Genomic DNA, 10,686 nt, shown 5'->3' with positions numbered 1-10,686 from the left:
TGGAGCCGTCCAACTGTTCAGAAATGAGGATGGAACCACTGGACATAAGCCCATGGAGACTTAGACAGATGATGAAATGAATGCCTCTGATCTAAACAACAAAGATTTGAACTCGATTGTAGGATCTCTGCATGAATCTGTATTTACTCTTGTCACCGGGGTAAAAGAAGCTAAACATGTATGGGAAATTCTTGAAACCAGATTTGAGTGAACTAGTGATGTCAAGCAGTCAAAGCTACAAATGGTACTGTCAGAATTCAAAGCCCTTAGAATGAATGAAGAGGAAACCATTTCGACCTTTCACAGTTGGGTTCAGAATCTGATGAACAGGGCCTCAATTCTTGGTGAACCATTCACTGTTGAGAGAGTAGTCAAAAAGATCCTTCGATCTTTTCCTAAACGCTTCCGGATGAAAGTAACTGCTATTCAGGAACACACGGGTTGGGAAAAGAAGACTGTCGGAGAACTTATGGGAAGCTTACACACATGAACTAGAAGTGCTTGCTGATGATGATCTTGCAAGCAACAGAAAAGGAAAGTCAGTGGCTTTTGTGGCTGAGGCTGATCGAGAATCTGACACTGACGATATAGATGATGAAACCTTGGCACTTCTAACCAAGAATTTCAAGAAAATATTAAAAGGTTTCAACAGAAAGAGTCAAGTTCAGCCAACCAGGACCCAATACAAAGGCAATAACTCCTCATATCAGAAAGCCGAAACAACTCCCTTTTCACAGAACAATCAATCTCAGACTGGTCGAACGAGACAGAACATAAACAGTTCAACAGATACAGGGAAGTACCTCAACCGTTCAGTGCAGTGTAGAGAATGTGAAGGGTATGGACACATACAGGCTGAATGTGCAACGTATCTCAAGAGGAAAAAGGTTGTGTCAGTAGCTACATTAAGCGATGATGAGGAGGAAACATCCAATGATCAGTCAGATGATAATGTGGGAAACTTTTTAGCCTTCTTTACAGCTACAGACATTCAGTCAGACGGAAACCAATCAGATGAAGAATCTTACATATCAACTGATGATTTTGAAGAGAGACATACTCAACTTGAAATAGAATTTGCTAAACTTGTTGCAAGCTGGGAACAACTAGTGAAAGTCAATAAAAATCTGAATGACGAACTGAAGCAAAGGGATGATCTTCTAAAAAAACTGAATATAGACCTTGTCATAAAAGAAGATCTCATCACTCAGATAAGATCCAGAGAAGGAAAACTGATAAAGGAACTGGAGGGTCTGAAGAAAAATATCCAGATGATGGACACCACATCAACCTTAGACAAGATTCTAGACTCTGGCAGAAATCCTAATGACAAAAAGGGTCTAGGTTTTGAACGAGGTGAATCTTCGAACAATGCACCTATGTTTGTCAAAGAGGGTATGTTTAAGACAACAGCAGTTCACAGCTTTGAACAAGGACAGTCATCTCGGTCAGTGCAGAAAATTGGCAAGAGAAGGAGATATGACCAGACTGCAGATACTGACCTTGCCAAAGTAACCCATCAATCTCATTATTCAAGGTTCAAAAATAAGTTTGTCAGAGTTAGACAATACACTCCCATTTGCCACTATTGTCAAACAAAAGGTCATACTCGGCCTGAGTGTTATTTTTTTTACAGAGATCAAAGGAAGGAAAAATATCAGAACAAGACTATTACACCATTTACTAGACAGGTTTGGGTCAGAAAGTCAGAAGTTATATGCTACCCCACTATAGTTCTGACTACGTCTACAACGAAAGCTAGATGGTATTTCGACAGTGGCTGTTCCAGACATATGACTGGAAATGTAAAGTGTCTCATGGCTGTTCAACCAAGCAATGGATCTGTAACATATGGCGATGGAAAAAAAGGGAAAATAGTTGGGAAAGGTACCCTGAATGTAACCAGGTTTTCCTCAATTAGAAGAAGTTCTGTAAGTCAGTGGGTTTAAAGCTAATCTGATTAGCATCAGTCAGTTGTGTGATCAAAATTGGAATGTGTGCTTTGATCGTAACTACTGCAGAGTTAGTAACAAAGCAAATCAACTTGTCATGGAAGGAACCCGATCCTCAGACAATTGTTATGTTTTGGCTAATGATATTGTATGTCACCTATCTAAATCTGATGAATCAAAACTCTGGCATAGACGACTGGGTCACGTAAACTTCAGAGATATGGATAAGCTGATCAAACTAGAAGCTGTGAGAGGTGTACCTAAGATCAGAATAGATCTGGAAAAGGTTTGTGGTGCATGTGCCATTGGGAAACAAATCAGAACTCCACACAAAGCAGTAAGAGGTATCACCACTGAGAAGTGTCTAGATCTTGTGCACATAGACCACATGGGGCCAACACAGACTGAAAGCATTGGGGGAAAGAAGTACATATTTGTGTGTGTAGATGATTTCTCTCGATACAGCTGGGTATACTTTCTAAGAGAAAAATCAGAAGCATTCAAGGCCTTTAAAACTCTGTGCAAAAGGGTTCAGAAGGAAAAGAATGAGTCTATAATAAAAGTTTAGAGACTGAGAAGTGATCATGGAAAAGAATTTGAGAATTCACTATACTCAGATTTCTGCTCCAAGCACGGTATATCACATGAGTTCTCACCTCCTAGAACTGCTCAACAGAATGGTGTGGTGGAAAGAAAGAATCGAACCTTACAAGAAATGGCTAGAGTTATGCTACATGCCTCTCATCTGTCACAGCGCTTCTGGGCTGAAGCAGTTCACACAACCTGTCATATAGTAAATAGGGTCTATCTTATACCAGGAACGACCAAAACACCATATGAGATCTGGAAGGGGAAGAAGCCAAACCAGAAGTATTTTCATGTGTTCGGGACAAAGTGTTATGTGCTGGCTGATAGAGAACAAAGAGGGAAGTTTAAACCTAAGAGTGATGAGAGCATCTTCCTTGGATACTCTCCAAACAGTCGTGCCTACAGAGTCTACAACAAGAGAACTCAATCTGTGATGGAATCAGTAAATGTGGATATAGATAACTGTCCAGAAAAATCAGTAGACACAACATTGACAGATCCAGTGACAAAGCTTCCCCTCAGTAAATTAAATACTGCAGACAGAAACAGTCAGCCCAAATCACAAGAATCCTCATATGAAGATCAAGAAAGTTCGGAACAGGAGACAACTCTCATAAATGATACAGGTAAAGATAAACCCACCAGAACTCAGAAAAATCACCCATCAGATAACATCATTGGTGATCCAACAGATGGGATGAAGACCAGGAGCAGAATAAGAAATAATCTGATAGAAATATCTGGGTCTGCTTGTTATACCTCAAAGATAGAACCCAGGAATGTAAAAGAAGCTTTACAGGATGATCTGTGGATCAAGGCAATGTAGGAGGAGCTACATCAGTTTGATCGAAATCATGTTTGGGATCTAGTTTCAAGGCCTGGTGGTGTCAACATAATTGGAACAAAGTGGATCTTCAAAAACAAAACTGATGAAGCTAGGAATATTGCAAGAAACAAAGCTCGGTTAGTGGCACAAGGGTACACTCAGATAGAAGGAGTTGACTATGATGAGACATTTGCTCCTGTGGCTAGACTGGAGTCAATCAGAATTCTGCTAGATGTTACATGCATTCTGGGATTTACATTGTTTCAGATGGATGTCAAGACAACGTTTTTGAATGGGTACCTGCATGAAGATATCTATGTGGCGCAACCTAAGGGATTTGAAGATCCAGAACATCCATCGCATGTCTACAAGCTTAGAAAGGCTCTCTATGGTCTTAAACAAGCCCCACGGGTATGGTATGAACGACTGACCCAGTATCTGCTACAGCATGGTTATAAACGAGGGAGTGTTGACAAAACTTTATTCGTAAAAACTACTGGAAGTCATGTCACCATTCCTTAGATCTACGTGGATGACATTGTGTTTAGATCAACTCTACAGAAATACACAGATGAGTTAGTAAAAGTTATGAAGGAAGAATTTGAGATGTCAATGGTTGGTCAACTGACATACTTCCTAGGACTGCAAGTTAAGCAAAGTTCTGAAGGGTACTTTATCTCACAAGAAAAGTATGCTAAGAATTTAGTCAAGAAGTTTGATCTGGAATCATGTAAACCATCCAGGACACCGATCTCCACCTCCACAAAAGTATCCAAAGACGACACAGGTGAATCAGTGGATAACACAGTCTACCGAATCCTGATAGGAAGTCTGTTGTACTTGACGGTCAGTCGACCAGACATAATGTTTAGTGTTGGAATATGTGCAAGGTATCAATCTGATCCAAAGGAATCGCACCTCATAGCTGCTAAACGAATTCTGAAATATATAAAAGGAACGATTCAGTATGGTCTATGGTACTCCAAGGACAGTGAACTGAGTCTGATTGCATAATGTGACGCTGACTGGGCAGGGAACATTGATGACCGTAAGAGTACATCTGGTGGTTGCTTCTTTGTTGGTAAGAACTTGGTGTCATGGCTGAGTAAGAAACAGAACTCAATTTCCTTAAGCTGCTGGTGGATGCTGTACTCAGTTAGTATGGATGAAACAGATGCTATTAGACTATCGTCTTACTCAGGGAATTATGACACTCTATTGTGACAATGTCAGTGCTATTAATATCTCAACGAATCCAGTTCAACACTCCAGAACGAAGCATATTGATATAAGACATCACTACATCAGAGATCTGGTAGAATCAAAGGAGATTGAATTGGAATATATTCAAACAGAGAAACAGTTGGCTGATATCCTGACTAAGCCTCTAGACGCAAACCGGTTTGAGATTCTCATATCTGCTCTGGGAATCTGCAGAATTGACTAATAGGGCAGATCGACAATCAGAAGGAGAGTGCGGGGTTTACGTATTCTGGTCAAATTTCAGTTTTGACTTCCTTTTAAAAACTCCCTTCTTTTTGTTAAGAGAATATCTTAACCTATATTACCATAAAAGTAATTAGGCTTTTTCAAATTTGAAATATGCCTAGCATCCGTTTCTTGCCTAAAAAGGAGGTATATCGTTGCGTCAATCACATCAGCTCTGCATGTATTCTGACTAGCTGCATTTATTGGGGTTCTTCTCCCTTGGGCTTATAATCGAGTATCGAGAAAGACTTGAGAGAACAAACAAGAGACTCTCTCTGCACACAGTCTGTATTCTCCTTAATCTCCTATCTAGGGTTTACTTCTTCATCTTCTCAAATCTCTCATCAATGGCGGATGCAGTTTGTAATATGATCATCAAGCTTGGAAGAAAGGTGCATTCACAAGAAACAGCCACCAAACATGTCAAAACCTTGCTTATGTTGGCTATGAAGAAAAAATTGAAGCTTGATCCCATTCTCCGAGATGAAATCATTGTCACTGTACTATCCGATTATCCAGAGTTTTATGCCGACGGGTCAGACGATGACACCAGTGAATTATTGTTGTTGGCCTCCGAAGCAGGTGATGATATTAATCCGGCGTCTATTCCAGAACCTTCGGATGGAAATCGCGCTGGGGCGTTCCTCCATTACTTTGCTCAAAGAGCCCTTGAGTCTGAAGAAATCTCCCGTCGTCGAGAAATTGCTCAACCCCTGTATCTTCAGGCTGCTCAGAATGAAGCCAGGCATCGTATTGAGATTCTGCGAAACAGGTCAAATTCCTCTGACTCTCCTATAGAAATTTCACCTGATAAACCTGAGAATCTAGTGTCTAATGCTACCCCATCTATTGTTCATGTTGATTCTGAGAATGTGCATGCTTTACTCTCTGAGAAATCATCTGTATCTGTTGATCCGCCTTGCTTACCTGTTGTGAAGTCTGATCCCATGAATTGTGAGTCGCTTAAAGCATCTGTAGAGGAAGACAAACCGATTGATGAGCCCAACAATCTAAGTTTGGTTGTGTTTGAGTTTGATAATGTTTCTCTGTCTCCTGCTGTTGTTGCTAATGTCCCACAAGAAGTCGACTCCTCTGTTAATCCCTCTGATATGCCTGCTGCTATTGAGAATGTGCAATCCTCAAGCCCCCGTGAACCCAAGAAAATGGTTGGCATTCCAGTCTACACCTCCTCCTCTTTGGCGGAGAGTCTTGATCATGTTAAGCATTTTGCTGGTCTTCCTGCTGCCTCTATTCCAAAACCCTACAGAGTGATTCACCCTTCAGAATCCTCAAGTGAAGATGAAAAAATACTGGCTGAAGTCTATTGTAACACCCCAGATTTTCAAGACTTTTTAAAACTTATAATAAAGGTAGAATCTCATTAAATCCCAAGAAATAAATACAAGCGTACGGGGTGCTATGCCACACCTGGGCTAGAGAACCCAAGTGCACAGGCTAACTAACTAATATCCTCAAAGCGTAATTATGTCAACGTGGCACGCAGGCCAAAAGGGAAAACTATCTACTTCTATACTCCAAGTTCTAGCGCGCTCCAGTGACTTAATCTTCTGTGCCTGAAAGCCAAATATATCTGTTCAGCGAGAGATGCTGGTAACCCACTCCAACGCGTTGAAATACAATACATATAGAGGTATATATAGATATACGAAAACCATTTTGAGCATGAAGATATATCCTACGAACTCTAGCTTTAAAACCGGGAATGACTCGACAGATAAGGCCAGACACAAGCACAGTTATAACGAGCATATGCAGTTCACAACAGATAAGGCAGATAAGGTAAAGCATAAACAATGATCATAACCCAACATGAACAATCCCCAATATAAATCCCATAGTCACATCCCCCAAGACACTCGTAATCACAACTCGTCCATGTCACAACACATAACACACTTTGTTGGCGCCACAGGACCAATCGCATGCCCATACATGAGGGTCAGCGCATATAGCTCTGACACAGCCCCGCAGCACCCTGCCCCGTATCGCAACACGATAGCAACCGACCGATGAACCGCAGCTCATCATAGTGTTTGATCGCAACCAAACAGTGGACCGCAGCCCAAGAGAATGTCATCTGACCGCAGCCAGGAAAAAGGACGAACCGCAGCTCGTATAGAAACGTTTGATCGCAACCAAACGGTGGACCGCAGCCCAAGAGTATCAATCTGACCGCAGCCAGCTTCTGAACCGCAGCTCAGGATAACCAATCCGATCGCAACCGAATTGGGGTAACACACACATAACACATAGCAAGCACATGCAACCCACATTACACATTAGGAAGGGGGAGAAAACGTATAACAAAACCTATGTGTGATCCATCACATACTAAGAATAGTCCTAAGGGGTTCATTGTAACACCCCGTGTTACGACCTTTAATCTTGGATTAATTATTTAATTAATCCCGCTAATAATAATTAAATATGATTAATTAAGTTAAGTTCCCCTTTAATTAATTAATGGGGTCCACCATGAACCGTAGACCCTTGCCTAAATTAGAGGCTTAAGTCTATTAGGAATAAAGATAGTAAACCTTTTACCATTCAGATTGTGATTAGGATCCGCCCTAATTAATATGGACCCTTATCCCTAAAGCGAGTCCCTGAATCCTATAAGGAATAGGATTAGTAAACCCATACCATTCAGGCCCTAATTAGGAGTCTTAAATATATATATAAAGAACTTAGGAGACACCCGGAACCCCCACATGATTAACGCCCACCACCCCAAAAAGAGCTCCAAGAATTCCCTTAGGAGAAATCAAGAAAGCAAGGAAGCTTAAAGAAAGATCCTTCATAGCCAAGGAATTAATTAAGGCTAAGAGGTAACCCATGTCTCAACAAAACCTATTTTCATAGCTATGATTTCCCCTTAGGGTTTCCCCCATATTATTGTGTATGGGCAAGATGTGTTGATTATTATTAATGTTTGATCTGATGATCCCATGAGGGATCTTGATAATCTTGATATTGGGAGATTCTTGATGATTATGGAATTCTTGATGATTATATAGAGTTCTTGATGATTATGTGTTGTTCTTGATAATTGTGTGATGCTCTTGATGTTTATATGTTATTCTTACCGAATCTTGGAATTAGAAGACGAACCGTATACTTGTTGATATAAAAGTGATTAGAACCCTAGGTTGTATCGTATGACCTTATTCTTGGATTGTCGGGTGGGAATTCGCATGTTGGGTGTTGATTATGTTTAGAAAAGCATGATAGATTATGTGCCGTACGGTTCTCGTATTTGATCCGTTAATTGTCCACGTGTTGTCATTAATTGCGTTGTAAAGTGTCTAAGCATGGTTTCGGGTTCCACAGCGGTTCCCGGGACGAAAAGTGGTGAAAAGAGTCAGTGGGGGGAAGGTGGGGGTAGGGGACCCGCCACCTACCCGTGGCGTTCTCGGGCAGCCCGGCAGCGGGCAGCCCGGCAGCGGGCAGCCGGCGGGCGGGCAGCTGCCCGCCGGGCACCCGCTGCCCAGAACAGTGGCAGCCGGCGGGTGGACCCCCCACCCACCGGCTACCCGCTGGAATTTTTCCCCCCTCGGGACCCCGGCTTCCCCGTTTGATGTTTCCCCGATCCCCGTGGTGTCCCAACGGACCCCGTTTGTCGTGCCTATGTCTAGTTTGATGTTTCGGGTACCGTTCGTAGGTTTATGAGTCTATTATATTGTATGCTAGTTGAATTGGTATCCCGTTGACCTAGGTGAAAGAAGCATGAACCCCTTAGGACTATCCTTAGTATGTGATGGATCACGCATAGGTTTGTTATACGCTTTATCCCCCTTCCCAATGTGTAATGTGGGTTGCATGTGCTTGCTATGTGTTACGTGTGCGTGTTGCCCCAATTCAGTTGCGATCGGATTGGTTATCCTGAGCTGCGGTTCAGAAGCCGGCTACAGTCAGATGGGAATTCCTGGCTGCAGTCGGATGACGGTATCCTGGGCTGCGGTCCAGAAGCTGGTTGTAGTCAGATGGGAATTCCTGGCTGCAATCAGATGACATCTTTCCTGAGCTGCGGTTCAGAGGCTGGCTGTAGTCAGATGGGAATTCCTGGCTACAGTCAGACAATACACTCTCTTGGGCTGCGGTCCACTGTTTGGTTGCGATCAAACATTATGGTGAGCTGCGGTTCATCGGTCGGTTGCGATCGACCCCTCCGTGTTGCGATATGGGGCAGGGTGCTGCGGGGCCGTGTCAGAGCTATATGCGCTGACCCTCATGTATGGGCATGCGATTGGTCCTGTGGCGCCAACAAAGTGTGCTATGTGTTGTGATACGGGTGAGCTGTGATTATGTGTGCCTTGGGGAAATGTGACTATGGGATTTATGTTGGGGATTGTGTATGATGAGTGGTGATCATTGTTTATGCCTTGTCTTATCTGCCTTGTCTATTATGAACTGCATATGACTGTTATAACTATTGCTTGCGTCTGACCTTATCTGTCGAGTCATTCCCGGTTTTAAAAGCTAGAGTCCGTAGGATATATCTTCATGCTCACAATGGCTTTCGTATATCTATATATATCTCTATATGTATTGTATTTCAACGCGTTGGAGTGGGTTACCAGCATCTCTCGCTGAACAGATATATTTGGCTTTCAGGCACAGAGGATTAGAGCACTGGAGCGCGCTAGAACTGGAGCGTAGAAGTAGTATAGTTTCCCTTTCGGCCTGCGTGCCATGTTATGCATTTATATTTCAGAGGATAGTAGTTAGATAGCCTGTGCACCTGGGTTCTCTAGCTCAGGTGTGGCATAGCACCCCGCACACTGATGTTACACTCTGGGATTTAATGAGATATTACCTTTATTATTAAGTTTTAAATGTCTTGAAAATCAGGGGTGTTACATTCATACTCCTTCCACCTAGGTCAACGGGATACCAATTCAACTAGCATGCAATACAATAGACTCATAAACCTACGAACGGTACCCGAAACATCAAACTAGACATAGGCACGATAAACGGAGTCCGTTGGGACACCACGGGGAACGGGGGAACATCAAACGGGGAAGCCGGGATCCCGGGTGGGATGAATTTCCAGCGGGTAGCCGGTGGGTGGGGGCCACACATAACTCCCCTACACGTTGCCCTTCCCCATTCTAAAACCCCTCCCCACTTATCACTTCACCAGAAGTGCAGCGAACTCTAACTTAACATTCTTATAAACACTGACCAGAAAGACGATAGCATGGCACCAAACAGAAGGCAATCAAGGACTCCGGAACCCGCCACCAGCGACCCCTTGACCCAAACCCTACAGCAACTAACACAAGTCGCGCAGGCGTTAAGTGACGCAGCCCTTCGCAACACCAGGCCCCCGCCACCCCCATCAAACGCAAACTCTGACGTTGCCCGACAAGTTTCAAATCACCGACCACCCATGTTTTCAGGAGAAGAGGATCCCGCAGTCCTGGAAGAATGGATCCGAACCCTTGATAAGATTTTTGGGGTAGTAGAATGCCCGGAGGAACGCCGCGTAGAGATAGCCTCGTTCTACTTCGGACACGAGGCCGATCTCTGGTGGATCCACGAGGGACCCACTTATCAACAAGAACCAGGATTCAATTGGGAGAACCTCAAGACACGACTACGAGAGAGATTCTATCTAACCCATGTAAAAGCATCCATGTACGAGGAGTTCCTTCATCTAAAACAAGGAACGGCCACCGTCATAGAATACCATAAACGATTCCTCGAGCTGGCACGCTTCGCGCCAGAGCTAGTCCCCACCGAGGTAACCAAGATAGAGAGATTCGTGTCAGGCCTCACTTCGAAGCTCAAAGGCGCTAGTGGTAA

At 43.2% G+C, this 10,686-nt stretch overlaps 1 protein-coding gene across 1 annotated transcript in view; it reads left to right on the top strand.

The window, feature by feature from the left end:
* Positions 1 to 5,201: 5,201 nt before the first annotated feature.
* Positions 5,202 to 10,686, top strand: part of LOC109155283 — a 21,696-nt gene continuing 16,211 nt past the window's right edge. The window contains exon 1 of the mRNA XM_019302967.1: positions 5,202 to 6,173. Coding sequence (XP_019158512.1) covers positions 5,202 to 6,173 — 972 coding nt within the window. The remainder of the gene's footprint in view (positions 6,174 to 10,686) is intronic.

Source organism: Ipomoea nil, unplaced genomic scaffold (assembly GCF_001879475.1).
Source record: "Ipomoea nil cultivar Tokyo-kokei standard unplaced genomic scaffold, Asagao_1.1 scaffold2700, whole genome shotgun sequence".
In the NCBI taxonomy this organism is placed as follows: domain Eukaryota; kingdom Viridiplantae; phylum Streptophyta; class Magnoliopsida; order Solanales; family Convolvulaceae; genus Ipomoea; species Ipomoea nil.
Note: the sequence above shows the minus strand (reverse complement) of the source record. Positions and strands in the feature narration are given on the sequence as shown.